This window comes from Trachypithecus francoisi, unplaced genomic scaffold (assembly GCF_009764315.1).
Source record: "Trachypithecus francoisi isolate TF-2019V2 unplaced genomic scaffold, Tfra_2.0 Lachesis_group12, whole genome shotgun sequence".
NCBI classification, from domain to species: Eukaryota; Metazoa; Chordata; class Mammalia; order Primates; family Cercopithecidae; genus Trachypithecus; species Trachypithecus francoisi.
The window spans coordinates 15,068,904-15,093,764 of NW_022681457.1; the positions used below are offsets into that span (position 1 = coordinate 15,068,904).

Genomic DNA, 24,861 nt, shown 5'->3' on the forward strand with positions numbered 1-24,861 from the left:
GCATCTTCCTCTTGTTCTACACCGCAGAATTGTCCATGGAGTCAGCTGGGCATGGTGGCTCATGCCTGTAATCCCAGCACTTTGGGAGGCCGAGGCAGGTGGATCACTTGAAGTCGGGAATTAGAGACCAGCCTGACCAATATGGTGAAACCCCATCTCTACTAAAAATACAAAAATTAGCCTGGCGTGATGTCACACGCCTGTAATCCCAGTTACTTGGGAGGCTGAGGCAGGAGAATCACTTGAACCCAGGAGGTGGAGGTTGCAATGAGCTGAGATTGCACTACTGCACTCCAGCCTGGGCAACACAGTGAAACTCCAACTCAAAAAAAAAAAAGGTCTATGGAGTGCATAAGCCATGGTTCATTTACCTTGTCCCCTTCTGATGGGCACTTAGGCGGTCTCCATGCTTTTGTTAGCACAGATGGCACTGCAGGGAATGACCTCGAACTCAGATCACTTTGCATGTGTATGAGTGTACCATCGGCTGAATTTCTAGAGTGGAATTGGGGCTCCACGGTTTATGCATTTGTCATTCAGATTTTTTTTTAAAAAGCCAAGTTGCTGTCCATAAAGCTTGTTCCAGTAGAACACCCCCAGTATTACATGAGGGCATCTGGGTTTCCTACATAGCCACCAGCACAGTGGGTTTTTTGTTTGTATGTTTTACTTATTTATTTGTTTTGAGACAGGCTCACTCTCTGTCGCCCAGACTGGAGTGCAGTGGCATAGTCTCAGCTCACTGCAACCTTGACCTCCTGGGTTCAAGCGATCCTCCCACGTCAGCCTCCACAGTAGCTGGGACTGCAGGCACGTGCCACCACGCCCGGCTAATTTTTGTATTTTTTGTAGAGACAGAGTTTCACCATGTTGCCCAGGCTGGTCTCCAACTCCTGGGCTCAAGCAATTTGCCTGCCTGGGCCTCTCAAAGTGCTGGCATTATGGGTGTGAGCCACTGTGCCCGGAGGCAGTGGGTGTTTTTTTTGAGACGGGGAGTCTCATTCTGTCGTCCAGCCTGGATTTCAATGGCGAGATCTTGGCTCACTGAAACCTCTGCCTCCCGGGTTCAAGCAATTCTCCTGCCTCAACCACCTGAGTAGCTGGGATTATAGGCATGTGCCACCATGCCTGGCTAATTTTTGTATTTTTAGTGGAGACAGGGTTTCACCATGTTGGCCTGGCTGGTCTCGAACGCCTGACCTCAAGTGATCCACCCACCTTGGCCTCCCAAAGTGTTGGGATTACAGGCATGAGCCACCACACCTGACCCACAGTGGGATTTTTAGAAAGAGTTTCATTGAGGCATAATTCACATCCCCATACAATTCATTCATATAAATTGTACAGTTCTGTGTCTTAGTATATTCAAAGTTGTGCAAACATTACCACAATCAGTTTTAGAACATTTTCATTACCCCCCAAAAGAAACCCTGCATCCCTTAGCCTCTTGGTTCCCCCATCTACCCCAGTCCGGGCAACCATGATTCTACTTTCCATTTCTATGTTCATTTGCCTGTTCGGGACATTTCTTTTTTTCTTTTCTTTTTTTTTGAGACGGAGTCTCGCTCTGTCACTCAGGCTGGAGTGCAGTGGCGCGATCTTAGCTCACTGCAAGCTCCACCTCCCAGGTTCAAGCGATTCTTTTTTTTTTTTTTTTTTTTGAGACGGAGTCTCGCTCTGTAGCCCAGGCTGGAGTGCAGTGGCCGGATCCCAGCTCACTGCAAGCTCCGCCTCCCGGGTTTACGCCATTCTCCTGCCTCAGCCTCCCGAGTAGCTGGGACTACAGGCGCCCGCCACCTCGCCCGGCTAGTTTTTTGTGTTTTTTAGTAGAGACGGGGTTTCACCATGTTAGCCAGGATGGTCTCGATCTCCTGACCTCGTGATCCGCCCGTCTCGGCCTCCCAAAGTGCTGGGATTACAGGCTTGAGCCACCGCGCCCGGCCGTTCAAGCGATTCTTCTGCCTCAGCCTCCCGAGTAGCTGGGACTACAGGCGCCCGCCACCATGCCCGGCTGATTTCTGTATTTTTAGTGGAGATGGGGTTTTGCCATATTGGCCAGGCTGGTCTTGAGCTCCCGGCCTCAGGTGATCCGCCTGCCTTGGACTCCTAAAGTGCTGGGATTACAGACGTGAGCCACTGCACTCGGCTTGACATTATAAATGAGATCATACCCCTGTGAGGTCCTTTCACTCAGCATATGTCGACAGTAGTGTTTTGATTTGTGCTGACTGGGTGGTGGTTTCACTGGGCAGTGCTCTGACTTAGGGTGGAGATCAAGCCTTTTTCCTATGCTCACGAGCCTTTTGTGTTTTCAGGGCTCCATTGGCCTCCAGAGGACCGGGAGCCTGCCCCGGAAAAGGGGAGAGAGGGCAAGCCAGAGAGGATCCCCCCGACCTCTGTCCTTCCATTGTACTGGTGAGGATACCCCCCGTTCCCTGCTTCCTTCCCGCATCAGCACCCATCCTGCAGCAGAGGATGGAGGAAACCCGCACCTATGCCTGCAGGGGGAGAAGTGGAGGGACTCAGGCCAGGGTATATCCAGCCCCGTAACCTGGTTCCCTCTATCCTAGAATCCCTGGAGGCCTCAGCTCTCCCACCAGCAGTGGGGGATTCCGGCAGATACCCCCTCTACCAGCTGCTGAACTGTGGCCATGGGAATAGGTGAGACGTCAGAGAGAAGGTGGGGAGATGGGAGAAGAGTCCCAGCCACTGTAACCCACCCCGTCTGTGTTCCCTCCTCCTAGCTGTGGGGCCGTCCACCCGGACATTGCCCACATGGAGCGGCTCCTGCAGCAGGCCATGGCGGAGAGGGAGCGGCTGCTCAGGGCCCGGGTGAGAGCCCAGGCCATCCTCTTAGGAACAGAAGACTGCCCCAGCCCTTCTTCCCTCAGACCCAGGAGACCCCTAGTCCCTCCTCCCTCAGACCCAGGAGTCTAGACCCAGCCCCTGCTCCCTCAGACCCAGGGGTCCAGGCCCCCAGCCCCTCTACCCTCAGAACAGGGAACCTAGGACATTCTCCAGCCACCCCATCATCTTATGGGCTGGCATCCTCATTGAGTGCTTCATCCTGAATCCACAGGAAGGAACAAGAAGGAGCACGGAAGGTTCCTCAGGCCCTGCTGTCCCTGCCATCACGGTCAGTCCCACCCCTGCTCTCATGCCCACCTCTCCCTGCTCTGTTTCTCCCCCTGACCTATGCCCTCTCTTACATCTGACCCTTTCCTTTCCTCCAATGGAACAGAAAAGTGTCCAGGGCTTGGCAAGGGAAAGGGAACTGCAGAGGACCAGTTCCTGTTCCCATGACCCGTCGATGGTCATCTCTATGTGTGGCAGGTCCTCGGGTAACTTGCTCTACTCTCCCTCGGTTTCCTCTTCTGTACATTGGTGACAATGTCAGCAGTCAGTACAGAAGGAGGACAAGTCCATGCTGGGACTTATTCCTGGCCTCTAGCAATCCTCCTACCTCAGCCTCTCAGAGTACTGGGATTATAATGTGAACCACCATACCCAGTCCATGCTGGAACTTTTCAAAATCATTTAAAATTTTGTTTTTGGCCAGGCGCGGTGGCTCATGCCTGTAATCCTAGCACTTTGGGAGGCCAAGGCGAGTAGATCACCTGAGGTCAGGAGTTTGCAACCAGCCTGGCCAACATGGCGAAACCCCATCTCTACTGAAAATACAAAAATTAGCCAGGCGTGGTGGCACATGCCTGTAATCCCAGCTACTCAGGAGGCTGAGGCAGGAGAATCACTTGAACCCAGAGGTGGAGGTTGTAGTGAGCCGAGATCACGCCATTGCACTCCAGCCTTGGCGACAAGAATGAAACTCCATCTCAAAAAAAAAAAAAAAAAACCAAAACACTGTTTTTATTTTTATTAAAAAAAAACTTTTTATTTTAGAAAAATTCAAGCATATGCATGAGAGAAGGAGTAGATTAATAGACCCCCAGGTGCCCACTGTGCAGCTTCAGTCATTTTCAATATTGAATCTTGTTGTACTTGCCAACTTTTTATTTATTTATTTTATTTAACTTTTTAATTTGTGTATGTACTAGGTGTATATATATATTTTATTTTTATTTTTAATATTTTTCTTTTTTTTCTCAATAAGTCTTCTGCACTCCTATTTTTTTTTTTTGAGACGGAGTCTCGCTTTGTCACCCAGGCTGGAATGCTGTGGTCGGATCTCAGCTCACTGCAAGCTCCGCCTCCCGGGTTCACGCCATTCTCCTGCCTCAGCCTCCCGGGTAGCTGGGACTACAGGCGCCCGCCACCACGCCCAGCTAGTTTTTTTTAGTTTTTAGTAGAGACGGGGGTTTCACCATGTTAGCCAGGATGGTCTCGATCTCCTGACCTCATGATCCGCCCGTCTCGGCCTCCCAAAGTGCTGGGATTACAGGCTTGAGCCACCGCGCCCGGCCCCTATATTTTTAATGTATTTTATTTTTGTAGAGATAGAGTCTTGCTGTGTTGTCCAGGCTGATCTCAAACTCCTGGACTCAAACAATCCTCCCATCTCAGCCTCCCAAAGTGTTAGAATTATAAGCATGAGCCCCTGGTGCCTAGCCACCAATTTTATTTTACTAATCCCATACCAACATCCCACTCTGCACCGAAGTATTTTAAAGCAAAATATTGTATCCTTTCACTCAAACATCACTATTTATCTCCAATAGATAGGCTTGTTTTTCGGGGGACGGAGTTTTCTCTTGTCGCCCAGGCTAGAGTGCAGCAATGTGATCTCAGTTCACTGGAACCTCCACCTCCCTGGTTCAAGTGATTCTCCTACCTCAGCCTCCCAAGTAGCTGGGACTACAGGTGCCTACCACCACACCCAGCTAATTTTTTTTTAGTAGAGATGGGGTTTTGCCATGTTGTCCAGGCTGGCCTTGAACTCCTGACCTCAGGTGATCTGCCTGCCTTGGCCTCAAAAAGTGCTGGGATTACAAGTGTGAGCCACTGTGCCTGGCCAGTAGTTTTTTTTTTCTTTAACATAACAAAAATTCCATTGCCATATCTTATAAGATTATTAATTTCATTATATTGTAATATGTAGTCCATATTCACATTTCTCTCATTGTCTCCAAAATAAATATATTTTTAAATTTATTTTTTCTTTTTCTTTTCCTTTTTTTTTTTTTTTTTTTCAAGACGTAGTCTCACTTGGTTGCCCAAGCTGGAGTGCAGTGGCACTATCTCGGCTCACTGCAACCTCTGCCTCCAGGGTTCAAGCGATTCTCCTGCCTCAGCCTCTGGAGTAGCTGGGATTTCAGGCGGCCACCACCATGCCTGGCTAATTTTGTATTTATAGTAGAGACGGGGTTTCACCATGTTGGCCAGGCTGGTTTTGAACTCCTGATCTCAGGTGATCCACCCACCTTGGCCTCCCAAAGTGCTGGCATTACAGGCACGAGCTACCGTGCCTGACTTTGTTTTCTATTTTTAACAGTAGAGACACTATATTGGCCAGGCTGGTATTGAATTCCTGGCCTCGAGCCTCCCTTCTGGCCAGCCAAAGTGCTAAGATAGGCCTGAGCCACCATGCCTGACCCAAAATATCTTTTCACAGTTGATTTATTTGAATCTATATGCAAAGCACACACTATGCATTTGGTTTAATGTCTCTTAAATCTTTTAATTTCTAACAGTTCTGCCTCCCCATTAAAAAAAAATAACCGGGCCGGGCGCGGTGGCTCAAGCCTGTAATCCCAGCACTTTGGGAGGCCGAGACGGGCGGATCATGAGGTCAGGAGATCGAGACCATCCTGGCGAACACGGTGAAACCCCATCTCTACTAAAAAATACAAAAAACTAGCCGGGTGAGGTGGCGGGCGCCTGTAGTCCCAGCTACTCAGGAGGCTGAGGCAGGAGAATGGCGTGAACCCGGGAGGCGGAGCTTGCAGTGAGCTGAGATCCGGCCACTGCACTCCAGCCTGGGCGACAGAGCAAGACTCCGTCTCAAAAAAAAAAAAAAAAAAAAAAAAAAAAAAATAACCGCTATTTATTTGTGGAAATAATCCATTTATCCTGTTGACTTTTTCACATTCTTGATTTAGCTGACAGCTCCCTTCATAAATTATATTTTTACCTATACTAATAATATTCATAGAATGGATGCATTTTGTTATAAAGAATGATAAAGCTAGGCACGGTAGCTCACGCCTATAATCTCAGCACTTTGAGAGGCCGAGGTGGGAGGATCACTTGAGTCCCAGAGCTGGAGACCAGCCTGGGCAGCATAGTCAGACCCTCATCTCTACAGAAAGTTAAAAAACTAGCAGGTGTGGTGGTGCATGCCTGTGGTCCTAGGTACTCAGGAGGCTGAGGTGGGAGGATTGCTTGAGCCCAGTAGGTGGAGTCTGCAGTGAGCTATGATTGCACCACTGCACTCCGGCTTCAGTGACAGAGTGAGACCCCACCTCAAAAAAAAAGAATGGTAGATAAAGTATTAAGAAAGTGGTCGCTTTCTTCCTGACCTCACTTCTACTGCTGTGAAGCCTTCAGATCTATGTTTATACTTTTCCACAGGCACCAATCAAGCCATATTTTGTGAATTTATTTGCCTCATAAATAAGCACATCCTTCCCAACCTTTTTGTTTTTACCACCATCTGTCCTTCCCTTATTCATTTCAGCCAATATTTATTGAGTGCCTACGGTGTGCTAGATCCTGGGTTATAGCAGTGACCAAGATAACAGTCCCCACCTTTGGGGGAAGCTGATGTTTTAAGGGGGAAGGAAGATGGACACAAAACAACATCAATATGTAAAGTAAATAGCATGTCAGAGGCTGATAAGAGCCAGCGAGCAAAATAAGGCAGGAACAGCAGTGGGGTCTTCTGCGTTGTTAGGCATAAGCTTGTGCTCATTAAAAACGAAGCACAGGCCAGGTGCGGTGGCTCACGCCTGTAATCCCAGCACTTTGGGAGGCCAAGGCAGGCAGATCACCTGAGGCTGGGAGTTCGAGACCAGCCTGACCAATGTAGAGAAACCCTATCTCTACTAAAAATAGAAAAATTAGCCGGGCGTGGTGGCATGTGCCTGTAGTCCCAGCTACCTGAGAGGCTGAGGCGGGAGAATCGCTTGAACTGGGAAGCAGAGGTTGCAATGAGCCAAGATCACACCACTGCACTCCAGCCTGGGCGACAGAGTGAGACTCTGTCTCAAAACAAACAAACAAACAAACAATTGTTCCTGCTCTGGTGTTCTGCCTGGCTTGTAGTGTCATCATGTATTAAACAGTCCCCTGCTGTGTGCTTTGTCCCCTGCCCTACACCCCTGCTGTCTTTTGTGCACATGAACAAGTGTGTCTCTGGGCTTCACACCTAGAAGGGGAACCTCTGGGTTGGAGACCCTGACAGCAGTCAGCTAATCCTTGAAACAGTCTCAAGAGGAGGGTGCTGTGATAAACCCTGTGTTTTAGCGCAGAGAACTGAGGCTCCCAGAGGGACAGGAGTTCTGTGGAGGTGACATAGCTGGGCAGTGGTGGAGTCCCAAGCCCATCCCTGGTCTTCTCCTAGATTGGGGCCCAGCTCCCTACGTCCTAGTTTGGTGACCTTGGAGAGTCACCTCTTCTTAAAGCCTCAGTTTCTTGATCTGTCTAGTGGGGGACATTAATGGGTTGTTTTGGAGAAGAAACAAAATAATCACAGTGACCACTTGGCATAGTGCCTGACACAGGGCGGGAGCTTCCACACATGGTGGCGATCCTTGGTCTTCCTGTGTGGATTTGGGGAGATTGCAGGCCCAGCGGGTGCTCTTCAAACCTGGCCTTTCCCTCCCTGCAGTCCTCCTCCCTAATCCTTCTCCTTTCCCCACCTCACTCTCCTGTCTCCAACCAGTAAATCTCATCTCTTTCTCATCCTTTCTTGCTCTGGCCTTGCTTCAGTTTTCTTTCTTTCGTTCTTTCTTTTTTTTTTGAGACACGATCTCCCTTTGTCACCCAGGCTGGAGTGCAGTGATCTGATCTCGGCTCACTGCAACCTCCACCTCCTGGGCTCAAGCCCTCCTCCCACCTCAGCCTCCTAATTAGCTGGGATCCTAGGCATATGCCACCACACCTGGCTAATTTTTGTATTATTATTTTTTTGAGATGGAGTTTCGCTCTTGTTGCCCAGGCTGGAGTGCAATGGTGCCATCTTGACTCACGGCAACTTCCACCTCCCGGGTTCAAGCGATTCTCCTGCCTCAGCCTCCCGAGTAGCTGGGATTACAGGCATGTGCCACCACGCCCGGCTAATTTTGTATTTTTAGCAGAGACGGGGTTTCTCCATATTGGTCAGGCTGGTCTCGAACTCCTGTCCTTGGGTGATCCGCCCACTTTGGCTTCCCAAAGTGCTAGGATTACAGGCGTGAGCCACTGAGCCCAGCCTAAGTTTTGTATTTTTTGTAGAGACGGGGTTTCACCATTTTGCCCCAGGCTGGTCTCAAACTCCTGGGTTTAAGGGATCCTCCCCTCTTGGCCTCCCAAAGTGCTGGGATTACAGGTGTGAGCCTCCGCACCCATCCTGCTTCAGTTTTCTAACTCCTTGACACTCAAAGTGTGGCTGGTGGAACAGCAGCATCAGGGCCCACCTGGGAGCTTGTCAGACATGCAGAACCTCTCCCCTTACTCCAGACCCCACCCTGAAATGACTGAATCAGAGTCTGCATTTTTTTTTTTTAAGACACGGAGTCTTGCTCTGTCACCCAGGGTGGAGTGCAGTGGTGTGATCTCGGCTCACTGCAAGCTCCACCTCCTGGGTTCATGCCATTCTCCTGCCTCAGCCTCCTGAGTAGCTGGGACTACAGGTGCCTGCCACCACACCTGGCTAATTTTTTGTCTTTTTAGCAGAGACAGGGTTTCACTATGTTAGCCAGGATGATCTCGATCTCCTGACCTCGTGATCCGCCTGCCTCGGCCTCCCAAAGTGCTGGCATTACAGGTGTGAGCCACCGCACCCAGCCCAGAGTCTGCATTTTAACATTTTAACAAAAATCCCCAGCGGATCTGCTTGCACGAAGAAATCTGAGTTGTACTGAACCTCCGTTTGACCTCCGGAATCCTACCACTGTTTGCAGGGATTATTTGGGAAGAATAGGTTGGATCAGAGTCAGGCTCTCATAAATAATGGACACTTGTCTTGCCTTAAATCCTCCTCCTCAACCTGTATGACCATCTGAGGTGACCACTCTACCTGGTGAGTTCTGGCTCTGTCAGCTCTGGCTGTGTGACTTGTCTCGAGCGACTTAACCTCTCTGAGACTTGGTTTCCACATCTGTGAAATGGAGAAAAATGTACTTACCCCTCTAGGAGAGTTTGAGGGGGTAGAGATTATACCTAGAAAGTACTTAGCAGAGGATTATATTCATCAATTTCAATCACAACAATAACAACAACAATAATAATGTAAACAAGCACTCTCTGTTTTATTTTTGAGACAGGGTCTCACTTAGTCACCCAGGCTGGAGTGCAGTGGTGCAATCATAGCTCAGTGCAATTTCCATCTCCTGGGCTCAAGCGATCCTCCTGGGCTCAGTTTCTTTCGTAGCTGGAACTACAGGTGTGCGCCACCAGGCCCAGCTAATTTTCTGGATTTTTAGTAGAGATGGGGTCTCTCTATATTGCCCAGGCTGATCTCCAACTCATAGCCTCAAGTGATCCTTCCACTTCAGCTTCCCAAAGTGCTGGGATTACAGGCATGAGCCACTGCACATAGCTTCTCTTTTCTCTCTCTCTCTCTCTTTAAATAGAGAAGGGGTCTTCTGTGTTGCCCAGTCTGGTTTCAAACTCCTGGGATCAAGGGATCCTCCCACCTCAGTCTCCTGAGTAGCTGGAATTACAGGCTCAAGCCACCACACTGGCTCCAATCTTCATTTCTTTTTTTCAAAAAAAATTTTTTTTTTCAGAGACAGGATCTCACTGTGTTGCCCACGCTGCCCTTGAATTCTTTTTTTTTTTTTTTTGAGACGGAGTCTGGCTCTGTCGCCCGGGCTGGAGTGCAGTGGCCGGATCTCAGCTCACTGCAACCTCCGCCTCCCGGGTTCCCGCCATTCTCCTGCCTCAGCCTCCCGAGTAGCTGGGACCACAGGCGCCTGCCACCTCGCCCGGCTAGTTTTTTTTTTTTTTTGTATTTTTTTAGTAGAGACGGGGTTTCACCGTGTTAGCCAGGATGGTCTCGATCTCCTGACCTCGTGATCCACCCGTCTCGGCCTCCCAAAGTGCTGGGATTACAGGCTTGAGCCACCGCGCCCGGCCTACCCTTGAATTCTTAGGCCTAAGTGATCCTCCTGCCTCAGCTTCCGAAAGTCCTGAGATTACAGGCATGAACCACCATGCCCAGCCCGATCTTCATTTTGCTAGGCCTCTGATGTTTCAGGGTGAGCTCTAGAGTCAGAAATACCTGGGTTCATGTCCTAGTTCTGCTGCCTAGAAGCTCTGTGTGACCTCGGGTGCATTATGTCATCTCTCTGTACCTCATTTTGCTCATTTGTAAAATGGGGCTCACAGTTGCCATGAAGTGCCAAGGAGCTATTGTCCATAAAGCCCTGGGCAGAGCATCATAGTCAATCCATGTAGCCATTGCATTCGTCAGATGGTCCTTGTTAATATTACCCTTTGAAGACTGTAGCGGGGCTTACACTCAAGCTGCTATGACTTGCTCCCCTGGAGGGGCTCCAGGCTGTAGAATCCCCCAGCCCTTAACATCAGCTGCCTCTTCTCTTTGCTCCCCAGGCCCCGCCCACCCCACCCCACCCTCCAGGCCCACGAATCTTGGATCTCCGGCAGCATCTGGAGGGATGGGGCCACAACCCAGAAAACTGCCCACATGTGCAGGTGTCTGGGGGCTGCTGCCGCGGACCCCTGGTGAAGATGGGCGGCCGCATCAAGACCTGGAGGAAGCGATGGTTCTGCTTTGACCGCCAAGCCCGCCGCTTGGCCTACTATGCGGGTAATCCCAGCCTGGCCACCATGGGCCCCGGGATGCTGGAATTCCACTCCGGAGGCCTTTCCCCTACAGGCACCAGAAGTCCTGGCCCCCACTTTCCATGTTCCCCAGGATCCGGAAGTTTGGTTCCTTAGCTCCTACCTTCCCTACAACCCAGGAGTCCAGGCTCTCAGCTCCCTCTTTCCTCCAGATCCTGGAGTCCAGATCCCCAGCCCCTCTTTAAGTCACCCAGAATTCAAACTCCCAGCCCTCCTTAGGGATGTAGATAACAGATAGATAACAGCTTAATACAATTCAAGCTTCCCAGGGCCCATGTTCCTAAGACACCCATGAGTCTGAACCTACACTGTCAGCTGCCCCCAGTCCTCCAACAGCCAGGAGTCTCAGGCCTTGTCCTTCTTCTCTAGGAGAATCAATTATTCCAAACCTCTCCTTGGACACTTTTTTTTTTTTTTTTGAGACGGAGTCTTGCTCTGTCACCCAGGCTGAAGTGCAGTGGCATGATCTCAGCTCACTGTAACCTCCGCCTCCCAGGTTTAAGTGAGTCTCCTGCCTCAGCCTCCTGAATGGCTGGGACTATCGGCTCTTGCCACCACACCCGGCTAATTTTTTGTATTTTTAGTAGAGACGGGGTTTCACTGTGTTAACCTCGATGGTCTTGATTTCCTGACCTTGTGATCTGCCTGCCTTGTCCTCCCAAAGTGCTGGGATTACAGGCGTGAGCCACTGTTCCCAGCCTCCTTAGACACTTGTATTGCCTTAAATCCTTCTCCCCTAACCTGTATGACCATCTGACTCTACCTGGTGAGTCCTGGCCTTGTCACCTCTGGCTGTGTGACTTGTGCTGGGTGACTTAACATCTCTGAGTCTTGGTTTCCACATCTGTGAAGTGGAGATAAATGTACTTACCCCTCCAGGAGAGTTTGAAGGGGTTAGAGATTATACCTAGAAAGTACTTGAGTACTCCCTGAATTCCATCCCTTCTCAGAGTCCAAGGCACTCAGAGCCTAGGATTCCAGCTCCACAGACCCCACTCCCCAATAGTGTCCAGTTTCTGCACCCAGTCTCCCATCCAGCATTAACATTCACTCACCTCTCAACCTTTAGAGACCTTCAGACTCTTGTCACCATGTTTTGTACCCCAAATCCAGTCTCAGGACTTAGGGCCAATGACCCTCACCTCGACACACTCAGATACACCTTTCTCATTGGCTCTCTTTTTCTCTTACCTCCCCTACCAGACAAGGAAGAGACCAAGCTCAAAGGTGTCATCTACTTCCAGGCCATTGAGGAAGTGTATTATGACCACTTACGCTGTGCCTTCAAGGTGAAGCCCCTCAATGTCATCCTACCCTCCCAGTTGGAGTCCGAGTTGGAGTCAGGCCTTATCTCATCCCTGGCTCATCCTGGGGAAAACCACTCGCAGCTTCTCCTGTCAGGGTACTTACAGGAGTACCTGTTTGTCACAGAGAAGACAAACAGGTCACCTGACTGCAGGGACTAAAAATCAAGAGCCCACACTCTGGCTTTCAGCTACTATTAATTTTCTTTTCTTTTCTTTTCTTTTTTAAGACAAGAGTCTCATTCTGTCGCCCAGGCTGGAGTACAGTGGCGCTATCTCTGCTCACTGCAACCTCCACCTCCCTGGTTCAAGCGATTCTCCTGCCTCAGCCTCCCGAGTAGCTGGGATTACAGGCGCGCCACCGTGTCTGGCTAATTTTTGTATTTTTAGTAGAGACGGGGTTTCACTATGTTGGCCAGGCTGGTCTCAAACTCCTGACCTCATGATCTGCCCACCTTGGCCTCTCAAAGTGCTGGGATTACAAGCGTGAGCCATCACACCATCACATGTGGCTCTCTCTCTTTTTTTTTTTTTAAGACAGAGTCTGGCTCTGCCGCCCAGGCTGGAGTGCAGTGGCGCTATATTGGCTCACTGTAACCTCCGCCTCCTGGGTTCAAGTAATTCTCCTGCTTTAGCCTCCCCAGTAGTTGGGATTACAGGCGTGCCACCACACATGGCTAACTTTTGTATTTTTAGTTGAGATGGGGTTTCACTGTGTTAGCCAGGCTGGTCTCGAACTCCTGACCTCAAGATCTGCCCACCTTGGCCTCCCAAAGTGCTGGGATTACAGGTGTGAGCCACCACGCCTGGCCTGTCACTGTTAATTTTCTTGGAACAAAAGTTTTAGAGCCAAAATATGGCAAACTCTGATGTCAAACTGGGAATGAATGAAGAGTTCAGAGCAAGGGTGGGGCAGCCTGGGAGCATCTAAAGGAGATGATCTGCCAGGCGTGGTGGCTCATGCCTGTAATCCCAACATTTTGGGAGACCGAGATGGGAGGATTGTATGAGGCCAGGAGTTCGAGCATGGTCAACATAGCAATATTCCATCTCTCTTTTTTGTTTAAATTTTTAAATGAAAAACAAATAAAGGAACTGGTTGTTACTTGGCTCCTGTCAACAGTTGCCAAGTGGGAGTGGGCCCCAGAGAACTCAGGAATTGGAACTTGTATAAAAGCACAGTGCCAAAAATTTAAATGTTGGCAACTGATACAATATTTAGAAAGCTCTGTGGAGAATAACCAAACTGTGGCTTTTTAGCAGTTAGGTTGGAATCTCAGCTATGTGACATCAAGAAAGTGAATTCCTTTCTTTAGCCTTAGTTTTCTTTGTTTCTTTTCTTCTTTTTTTTTTTTTTTTGAGACAGGGTCTTGCTCTGTCGCCCAGGCTGGAGTGCAGTGGCACAATCATAGCTCACTGTAGCCTCTATCTCTCAGGCTCAAGCAATCCTCCTACCTCAGCCTCCTGAGTAGCTAGGACTATATATGTGTGCCACTACACCCAGCTAATTTGTTTTGTTTTGTTTTGTTTTGTTTTGTTTTTCTGGTATTTTTTGTAGAGATGGGGTCTCCCTATGTTGCCCAGGCTGGTTTCGAACTCCTGAGTTCAAGCAGTCCATCCATTTCAACCTCCCAAAGTGCTGGGATTGCAGGCATGAGCCACCCAGCCTGGCCAGCCTTAGTTTTCTCGTGTAGAATGGGCACGCATCAACGCATTCCATCAGGGTTATTGAGAGGACTAAAAACAGATTATGGACATAAGGGATTTACTCAATTTGGGATTGGCACGTGGGTACTCAATAACGGATTCTAGACACTAACTTTCCCAAGGTACAAGGGGACCTAGATTTTGGGGAGGTGGAATTTGAATGCCTATATATCGAATATAGGAGAAGTTAGGCTGAGAGAAGGCGCCATAAGTCCTACTTTTATTTTTTTATTTTATTTTATTTTATTTTTTGAGATTGGAGTCTCGCTCTGTCGCCCAGGCGGGAGTGCAGTGGCCGGATCTCAGCTCACCGCAAGCTCCGCCTCCCGGGTTTACGCCATTCTCCTGCCTCAGCCTCTCCAGTAGCTGGGACTACAGGCACCTGCCACCTCGCCCGGCTAGTTTTTTGTATTTTTTAGTAGACACGGGGTTTCACCGTGTTCGCCAGGATGGTCTCAATCTCCTGACCTCGTGATCCGCCCGTCTCGGCCTCCCAAAGTGCTGGGATTACAGGCGTGAGCCACCGCGCCCGGCCAAGTCCTACTTTTAAATTTCTCGGCCTGGCGCGGTGGCTCATGCCTGCAAGCCCAGCACTTTGGGAGGCCGACACGAGTGAATCACGAGGTCAAGAGATCGAGACCAGCCTGACCAACACGGTGAAACGCCGTCTGTACTAAAAATACAAAAATTAGCCGGGCATGGTGGCACAGGCCTGTAATCCCAGCTACTCTGGAGGCTGAGGCAGGAGAATTGCTTGAATCCGAGAGGTGGATGTTGCAGTGAGCCAAGATCGCGCCAGGGCACTCCAGCCTGGCGACAGAGCGAGACTCCGTCTCAAAAAAAAAAAAAAAAAAAAACATTTATCTTGCCCATAATTTATCAATAGCGCTCTACAAAGGTTAATTTTAAGCACTTTCCTGTGTTAATTCATTTAATCCTAATAACCCAGTGAGGTAGGTGGCATCATTTGGGAAGACAGGGAAACTGACATTCAGATACTTAAGTACCTTGTCCAGTGTCACACAGACTGTAAGTAGCAAGGCTGGGTTCGCACCCAGACTGTGGCCAGTGTCTTTTGTCCTCATTACCCTCACTTTCTGCTTATTCCAGAGCCCCAGCCCCCGCCTGACCTTCTGCGTGAAAACCTACGAACGCCTTTTCTACATGGTGGCTCCGGGTCCCGAAGCCATGCGGATTTGGATGGACGTCATTGTGACAGCAGCTGACGAAAACCACGCCCCCTGAGTGGCACCGCCCACTTGGGGGGAAGTCCTTTCGAGGCTCCGCAGGCGCGAGGGTGTTCCTAGGCCCCGCCCACTGCCGGCAAACTTGGGCGCACGCCTTTGGAACTCTCCCGGGAATTCTGCGGGCCCCACAGCTCGGCTGGCCTGAGCTGCTGCGTTCTGGGTTGCTGGTGCCTTGCCCCCGACGGGATCGCCAGCCCCTGAGGCCCTGCCCGGGGCAGGAGGAAGATTGCAGGGGCAGGAAGAAACTATTTATTGGTGCTCCTGTGATACCGAATTAAATACGGAGGAAAAACAGGAATTGCTGCTGTAGTTTCCAGCCTAGGCGTCCGGGGCCCCTTGGCCCTTAGGCAGGACATCTGAGTTATCGGTACCTCTGGGAGCCACGCGTCCCACAGCCGGCTCTCTTTAGGAATGGAGGCCTTCAACTCTAAGGTCATGGCTGGGAGAAGAGGGTGAGAGGCTTGCGTCCTTAGTGTTTGGCAGTTTTGCTTTTTTAGTTTGTAGGCCCTTCTGTTTCCACCCTTTCTGGCCTGACCAGCTGCTGGAAATTTCTAGGAACTCCTAGGCTTCCCCCCATTAGGCCTTTGCCTACGTTGTTCCCGCTGCCTTTTTCTTCCCTTTTTTTCTTTTTTTAATTTTATCTATTTTTATAGAGATGGGGTCTCACTGTGTTGCCCAGGCTGGTCTCCAACTCCTGGACTCAAGCGATCCACCCACCTTAGCCTCCCAAGGTACTGAGATTACAGGTGTGAGCCACTATGCCTGGCCCTCCTCCTTCCCTTAATCAGATGCACCTCATTCTTCCAGCCTTAGTTCAGTTGTCACCTCCTTCAGGAAGCCCTCACTGACTTTCCTGGCTGGGTCAGGCACCCCCTTTTGACCTCTATCATCCCATCCCTGAGGACCCTGGGTCATCATGGGCGATGGATCTGTGTCCTTTATGCACTGAGAGCTCCATGAGGCAGAGCCAGCATTGTCCTGGTCACTGCTGTTCCCAGCCCCATAGAGCATGTCTCATTCCATGAAAGTGGAAGAAAAACAAAAAACAAAACTCTCTTCCCTTTTCACCTCTGGGCCTTTGTACATTCTGTTCCTTTTGCTTAGGCACCTCTCCCCATTCCACGAAAGCCCTACTCATCATTTCGCTTTTAGTTCCTGTGTTAAGTCTTTTTCTGCAGGAAGCCTTCCCTGATTGTCCTGGCAGGTCAGATGCTTCCTCCGGGCTTTGCTTTTTTTTGAGACAGCATCTCCGTCTGTCGCCCAGGCTGGAGTGCAGTGGTGCAATCTCGGCTCACTGCAACCTCCACTCTCAGGTTCAAACGATTCTCCTGCCTCAGTCTCCTGAGTAGCTAGGATTACAGGCACCCGCCACCACACCACGCCTGGCTATTTTCTTTTTTTTTTTTTGTATTTTTAATAGAGATGGGGTTTCACCATGTTGGCCAGGCTAGCCTCCAACTCCTGGGCTCAAGCGATCTGCCTGTCTCAGCCTCCCAAAGTGCTGGGATTACAGACATGAGCCACTGCTCCTGGCCCTGGGGTTTTCATTATAACCCTGACCGCTCCACCTGTGCCTCCCCATTCCCAACCCTGATCATTCTATCCTGTGCTTCTCTCATCGTGGCCTTGACTACCCAGGATCATCACTGCTGTTGAGTCTGTCTCCTGCTCTGGACTGGGAGTGAGCACTGTCTTGGTCACCACTGAGCCCTTGGTACAGCAGAGGGCCTGGTGCGTACTGGGTATGGAGGGATCATCTGGTGATTGAATAAACTGATGGGAAGGTGATGCTAAGGGCTGGGGACCGTCATGAACAAGGCAGGCAGAGGTCTTTGGCTGACTTCATCCTTCAGGTCTCATCTATGGCGCCCCTTCAAGTAGCTCTCCCTGACCCCTAGGCCGGGTCAGGTGCCTGTTCTGGGCCTCTACAGTCCTCCAGGGTCCCCCACCTGAGCACTCTAGGCTGTCACTCTGGAGACAGCTCTTTCCTGCCTCAAAAAGTTCCCTTGAGGACCCAGATACAGTGCTCTGAGTCATGGGAGTGCAGACACCCAAATTCCTAGGTCCTCTGGGACTCTTAAGTGTCCCTTGGTCTCTACCTTCAGGTGTGTGACATCTGGATTCTTGGATCAGTTCATCCCCCAGCCCCTCTGCAAACCAGGTCCCTTACTGAATCCTGCTTCATGGACATCTGACCAATGTAGATGACAGCTCCCCATGTTCAGAAGAGCCCTGCTCTTGGGTTTCATGCTCTGTGGTCACCGTGTAGAAGTTCGTAAATTTATCTTTGAATTTCTGTTTTGTAAGCTAAGACTAATGAGACAATGAAAGCATGATAAGCCAGCCTCACCTCTCTGGGACAAGTTTCCACTCTTGTCCCCACCCCATTTTTTTTTTCTTGAGATGGAGTCTTACTCTGTCACCCAGGCTGGAGGGCAGTGGTGCGATTTCGGCTCACTGCAACCTCTGTCTCCCAGGTTCAAGCGATTCTCCTGCCTCAGCCTCCTGAGTAGCTAGGATTTTAGGCAATGGCCACCACACTCGGCTAATTTTTGTATTTTTAGTAGAGACAGGGTTTCACCATGTTGGCCAGACTGGTCTTGAACGCCTGACCTCAAGTGATCCGCCCGCCTCGGCCTCCCAAAGTGCTGGGACTGGGATTACAGGCGTGAGCCACTGCGCCTGGCCTGTCCCTTTCTTAACTCTGCCCCGTGATCACTGGCACCCTCCACCCCTGTTGCAGGCATGCCACAAGACCAGAGTTGGCTACTCGTGCCTCATGGTATCTTGGGGTGAAACATGGCAGTGGGCATCTGGTGGGACGGGGAACCCAGCCAGGTTGCCCACGTTGTGGGGCAGGGTCCCTAGCCACCATTGAAGGTCTGTGTTGGTTCCGCGAGTATCTCTGTGCCCAAGGGAACATAACATTAAACACCATGAGGGGTCAAGAGAAAGGCTGAGGGCCGGGTGCAGTGGCTTATGCCTGTAATCCTAGCACTTTGGGAGGCTGAGACAGGAAGATCACTTGAGCCCAGGAGTTTGAGACCAGCCTGGGCAACATAGCAAGACCCTGTTTCTAAAAAAAAAAATTTAAAAATTAGCTGGACATGGTGGCACATGCCTGTAGTGGCAGCTACTTGGGAGGCTGAGGTGGGAGGATTGCTTGAGTCTGGGAGATAGAGGCTGCAGTGAACTGTGATTGTGCCACTGCATGCCAGCCTGAGTGGCAGAGTGAGACTGTCTCCAAAAAAAAAAAAAAGATTGAGGCAGAAGAAATGAAAAAAAAAACAGTGTTTCTATATCAGTACCTTTAATAACACTCTTTCCTGGTTTTTTTTTTTTTTGTGAGACGGAGTTTTGCTCTTGTTGCCCAGACTGGAGTGTAATGGTGCGATCTCAGCTCACTGCAACCTCCGCCTCCCAGGTTCAAACGATTCTCCTGTCTCAGCTTCCAGAGTAGCTGGGATTACAGGCGTGCGCCACCACACCTGGCTAACTTTTTGTGTTTTTAGTAGAGACGGGGTTTCACCATGTTGGTCAGGCTGGTCTTAAACTCCTGATCTCAGGTGATCCTCCTGCCTCCGCCTCCCAAAGTGCTGGGATTACAGGTGAGCCACCCTGCCCAGCCTCTTTGCTGCCTTTTGAACCAGGTCTCTACATTTCATTTCTCACTGGGGCCAGAAAATTACACAGTCAGCCCTGTCCCCGACTCCACTCTTTCCCTAACTTGTCCCAGATGGTGTGTCCCAGAGGGAGTGGGCCTGAGTCAGGCTGGGAACCTCACTGGGCTCAGAGCCTGCTCTGCCACAGGGAGACGAGAAACCCAGAGTGAATATGGTCCTGGCCTTGTCTGAGGCCTGGGAGTGATCTGTATTGCGGGCGGCTGCCTCCGCACTGACCCCTGAGCCAGATTCTAGATTCTTTGCCATAAAATCTGCAAAGGATCTCGAAGAGCCAGCCACCTACCATGCAGCGGGCTTAAGTGGTGCCCTGCATTCAAACCTCCTTCTGTTCCCTGGTCATGGGCCAGGTGGGGGTCAGCGCCTAGAATCCGGGCAGGCCTGAGCAAGAGGTACCTCTCCACCCTGGGTCCCACTCCCTCCCGGAGATGCTAGTTCTTCCGGTCTGGCCAGTTGGGGTTCCTCCCTGAAACTCTCCCACACAGCTGGGACCTGCAGGGCCTCCTGCTTCAGAGCAGCACACAATAATAATGCTTGTCTCACCCTGCATGTCCCTCACTGGGTCCCCGCTTTATCCCTCAGGAGGTAGGGATTTTCAACTGAAGTTCAGAGAGGGAGATGGAGTTGCTTGAGATTACACAGCAAGAGGGTGACAGAAATAGGATTAAAATGTGTCTGTCCACTTCCAGACTCGATATTTTGCCCACTACCTTACTTTACCATGAAAGACAGTCCTTCTTTTATTATAAAAAAGACACCTTGGGCCGGGCATGGTGGCTCACGCCTGTAATCCCAGCACTTTGAGAGGCTGAGGCAGGCGGATCACCTGAGGTCGGGAGTTTGAGACTAGCCTGACCAACATGGCGAAACCCCATCTCTACTAAAAATACAAAAAATTAGCCAAGTGTGGTGGTGGATACCTGTAATCCCAGCTACTTGGGAGGCTGAGGTAGGAGAATCGCTTGAACCCGGGAGGCAGAGGTTGTGGTGAGCTGAGATCGCGCCATTTACACTCCAGCCTGGGCAACCAGAATGAAACTCTGTCTCAAGAAAAAAAAAAAGAAAAGAAAGACACCTTGGAGGCTCAGAGAGGTGCAAGCATATATGCAGCATCACACAGCAAAGCAAGAATTGGGGCTAAGATTCCAAGGCTGGGATGTGGTGGGGGCGGGCAGGGGCCAGTGCTGAATGAATGACTTCACAAGGAGTCATTCACTTTCTCTCTCTGAGCTTCAGCATGATGCCAAGTGACCTCACCCAGGTGACTGAAGTGCTCGTCATTGTTGGGAGCGGGGGGTGCCTCACAGGGTCTGGGGAACAGATAATATCTTTATAAAAAAAATACGACCGCTGCTTGTCTCGTCATCAGACAGTGAGCCAGCCCCATGCAGCTGGATCTGACATCTGACTCTGCCACTTCCCTTGCTGTGTGAACTTGAACAGATACCTTCCTCTCTCTGGGTCTCAGAGTCTTCCTCTGTGAAACAGATCCTCCCCTCTACCCCCTCGTTAGGAATTCAAGGTGAGATTGCTTGTATAAGAGCCCACCACCCTCTGTGGCACACGGTTGGAACTCAAGAAGTGGGGGCTATTAATAATAATAGTAATACTAACAATCTATTTAAATTATTACAGGGTCTCTCTCTGTCACCCAGGCTGGAGTGCAGTGATGTGATCACAACTTACTGCAGCCTTGACCTCCCAGGCTCAATGTGATCCTTCCACCTCAGCCTCCCGAGTAGTTGGATCTACAGGTGCACACCACCACACCTGGCTAATTTTTGTATTTTTTGTAGAGATGGGGCTTCACCATGTTGCCCAGGCTGGTCTCAAAACTCCTGGACTCAAGTGATCTGCCCACCTCAGCCCCCACAAAGTGCTGGGATTACAGGCATCAGTCACTATGCTTGGCCCTTAACCCATTATTAGTAATAAAAACTAATGCTTTCATAGCTCCTAGAATTGGACCCTATTTTAACCATTTCACATATATTTAACATTCACGCCCTAGCAGCCCTATGAGGTGGGTACTACTAAGACCCTCATTTTATGGATGAGGATGAGGACACTGAGGCACACAGGGGCCAAGTAATTATCAAAGTTTCACAGCTGATATCCAGTGGACCCATGTACCTAATTGTAGGTATTGTTAGTTAAGCCAGACTGCCTAAGTTCAAATACCATCTCCCCCACTTCCTAGCTTTGTGACCCTGAGCAAGTTGTTAAGCCCCCCATGCCTGCCTCGATTTCCCCATTTGTAAATTGACTATCATAGAAATCTCTCATGGGATTGTGTGTCAGGGGTGTGGAAAGTTGCCTGGCACCAAGGAAGCACTGCATACATGTGCTTTTGTCATAGTCTTTGTTTAGACAGGATGCCTTTGAACATCAAAGAATTGGAGCCACTTGATCAAGTCACACAGCAGATTAGGGGCAGAGTTGGTATTCAAATGCATGCCTCTGTGGCTGTAAAACTAAGGGTCATTGCAAAACACAATCTCAGGCCTAAAGCCAGGCTCTGACTTTGGCAAGTGGCACTGGGGGCCTTCGGAGACAGCCCTGGGTTCAAATCCCGGTTCTGCCACTTCCAAGCCTCTCCCAGCCTCAGTTTCCCCATCTGTGAAATGAGACTTAGTTCTCTCTTTGCAGAGCTGTCGTGACATTCAGAGAGGATTCACAGAAAGTGTTAAGCACAGAGTAGGTGGTTAATAAATGATAATAACCATACTTACAGGTGAGGATTAAATGAGATAATACATGCCCTCTGTTCAAAATAGTTTCTGAGAAATAAACACTCGATACTCAGTCACTGTTGTTATTATGACTTTTGTTACCGTTGCTATTAATGTCATGATGTGGTTTATGGCAAGAACTGCCTGGAATCAGCTTGGAAACCTCCCACTTCCTCTTCCCTCACATTGGATCCGTCAGTAATCCCTACTTGTTCTTCTTCCTAAAATATTTTAGATCTTTCCACTCTTCACCTTTCCTTTAGGACACCCTTGGCCAAGTACATCCGCCCTGGCCTGTGTCAATGTTCTCCACCAGGGACACATCTGTGGTTGAACAAGTTGGGTTTATTGCTTCTTGCAGAGGGAGAAAGCACACCATGAGGTAACTGTGAGGTGTCTAAGTAAATGGGTGTTAGAAAGGATTTTTTTTTTTTTTTTGAGTCAGAGTCTTGCTCTGTCGCCCAGGTTGGAGTGCAGTGGTGCGATCTCAGATCACTGCAACCTCTGCCTCCTTGGTTCAGCAATTCTCCTGCCTCAGCCTTCCAAGTAGCTGGGATTACAGGTGTGTGCCACCACACCCAGCAAATTTTTTGTATTTTTAGAAGAGACAGGGTTTCACCATGTTGGCTAGTCTGGTCTCGAACTCTTGAGCTCAGGTGATCCACCCCTTTGGCCTCCCAAAGTGCTAGGATTACAGGGGTGAGCACCTGGCCAGAAAGGATTGATTTTAAGATTTGGACTTGTGTGTGGTGCTCTTGGGAATGGTGCAAGGAAGTGGGGCCTCATTCTAGTTTAGATACTGTTAAACGGAGAAGGAGTAATGCTGTGATTGGGCATTTGCATAAATCTCATTTATGAGGCAGGAGAAACAAAGTGAGGTTAAAGTTGTTACTTTAATATAAGCAGTCATTTATATTAGCCAGGATATGGGGATGCTTAGTCATTCTTTGGTTTGCACAATGATCTTGTTTGTTTCTGTGTTCAGACATGGTTATGGATTGGTCTTGATTTTTTTTTCTTTCTTTGTTTTTTTTTTTTTTTTTTTGAGACAGGGTCTCACTCTAGTTGCCCAGGCTGGAGTGCAGTGGCGTAATCTCAGCTCACTGCAGCCTCAACCTCCCAGGCTCAGGTGATTCTCCCAGCTCAGCCTCTCAAGTAGCTGGGATTATAGGCACACGCCCCCACGCCCAGCTAATTTTTTGTATTTTTAGTAGAGATGAGGTTTCCCTGTGTTGCCCAGGCTATTGATTTTTTTCTGATCCTTTACTGTTGCAGTGTGGCCTTGTCCAGGTTGGTGCTCTGTGAAATTATGTGCAGTTGAACTCCATGGCCTCACTGTTTGTGCCAGGCCAACTCCCAGCTGTTAGGGGCTGTTTTGCTCTTTCTTCCCTGGAAAACTACCCGGCCCCTTGTTGGTTTCCTGCCCTTCTCTCTCACCGCTTCTAGAGTCATTTTCCTTTTTTCCACAGAGGCCACAGTGACATTCGTACCTTGTTTTCATTGAAGAATAACATACATCCAGTGACAGGCCTGAGTCAGTGATTCTCTACGTATCCGTACACACATGCGGCTGTCACCCAGAGGAAGATTGTGCGAGCTCCTCCCTGTTGCTCCTTCTGGGGCGATGCCCTCCCAAAAGTAACTTGTGTTCTGATTTCTGGCACCACTGGTTAGTTTTGTCTGTTCTGGAACTTCATATAAATTGAGTTACACAGTATGTTTTGTTTTGTTTAAGGCTTTCTAAACTCAACACCAAGTTTTTTCTTTTTTAAAAATAAAATGAGATGGGGTCTCACTATGTTGTCCAGGCTGGTCTCAAACCCCTGGGTTCAAGTGATCCTCCCACTTTGGTCTCTCAAAGTGCTGGGTTTACAGGTGTGAGCCACTGCGCCTGGCACCCACACAAAGTTTTTGAGATATGTTGCTGTATATATCAGGTGTTGGATCTTTTCTGTTGCTGTGTAGTATTCCATTGGCTGAATCAATCACTCTCTTTTGCCATTCACTTCTTTTTCTTTTTCCTTTTTAAAATCAAATATCCTACTCTCAGATCCACTTACTTTTTTTTAATTTTTAAAAAGTTTTTTAATTAATTTTTTTTTTTTTCGAGATAGGGTCTCACTCTGTTGCCCAGGCTGGAGTGCGGTGGCACGGTCTCAGCTCACTGCAACCTCCACCTCCTGGGCTCAAGTGATTCTCCTGCCTCACCCTCCCGAGTAGCTGGGACAGCAGGTACATGCCACTGCACCTGGCTAATTTTTTTTTTTTTTTTTATAGAGATGGGGTTTCGCCATGTTGCCCAGGCTGGTCTCAAACTCCTCATCTCAAGTGATCCACCTGCCTCGGCCCCCCCAGGTGCTGTGATTACAGGCATGAGCCACTGCACCCGGCCTCCATTTACTTCTTGATGGCTAGCTGCACTATTTCTCAGGTTGATCATATTAAGAAGCAAATCTATTATGTCCTCCAGCTCATTTAGACCCTCTTAAAGATTCGCTACTATTCTCATAATTAATCCACATCTCTTGTCAGGGCCTCTAATGCCCTGAGAGTCTTGGCCTCTGCCTGACTCTTTCATCTCAGTTCCTGCCCTTCTCCTATGTCCTTCTGAGCCCAGGAGCACTGCTCTCCTTTCCGTGTTTGAATGGTCCATCCTACCTCTCACCGCCAGGTGTTCCCACGTGCTGGTCCCTCTGCTTGTAAAGGACTGTGCCCCTCTCTTGACCTGCTCTAGCTGGCTAAATCCTGCATGCCCTTCAGGTTGCATCTCAGATCATCTCAAGGAAGCCCTCACCGACCAGGCCCCACTCCTAGACTCCACATCTCCTTGTATCACTACACTTTTTCCTTCAGTGTCTTAGTCTCTGTGGTAAACAACAATTTGTACGATTATTTGATTAGTATCTGTCTCCCCCATCAGACAGTGAGCTCTGCCAGGACAGGCGCTGGTTCTGTCTTCATCTCCAGCATTACCCAGGCCAAAGCCCAGCACACTGTAGATGCTCATTTAACAGTTGCCAAACACTGAATGTCAATAGCCCCAGCCTCTCTTTAAGCCCCACTACTCCCCCACTCCAAACACACACAGACTTTCTCCCGCGAGCTGTCAGGGAACCTCAGCTCCCACCCTTTCCCTCCTTGGCAACTTCACAGGGCAGGGACCGCTCTCCCTGTGGATGACGCGCCTAGGGGCGGAGCCCCGCCCCACAGCCGACGCTGAGTTGGC

At 49.6% G+C, this 24,861-nt stretch overlaps 1 protein-coding gene across 5 annotated transcripts in view; it reads left to right on the plus strand.

The window, feature by feature from the left end:
* Window positions 1-15,521, plus strand: part of PHLDB3 (pleckstrin homology like domain family B member 3) — a 32,391-nt gene extending 16,870 nt beyond the window's left edge. For 4 of the 5 annotated variants that reach the window (XM_033224900.1, XM_033224902.1, XM_033224904.1 and 1 more), the window contains 7 exons: window positions 2,316-2,415; window positions 2,571-2,661; window positions 2,745-2,832; window positions 3,080-3,136; window positions 10,714-10,930; window positions 12,169-12,254; window positions 15,087-15,521. In XM_033224900.1, the coding sequence (XP_033080791.1) occupies window positions 2,316-2,415; window positions 2,571-2,661; window positions 2,745-2,832; window positions 3,080-3,136; window positions 10,714-10,930; window positions 12,169-12,254; window positions 15,087-15,221 (774 nt within the window). In that variant the 3' untranslated portion in view covers window positions 15,222-15,521. Of the gene's footprint in view, window positions 1-2,315; window positions 2,416-2,570; window positions 2,662-2,744; window positions 2,833-3,079; window positions 3,137-9,059; window positions 9,179-10,713; window positions 10,931-12,168; window positions 12,255-15,086 lie in introns of those variants that run through there. The other variant, XM_033224905.1, reaches the window with a different exon arrangement.
* The last annotated feature ends 9,340 nt before the right edge of the window (window positions 15,522-24,861 follow it).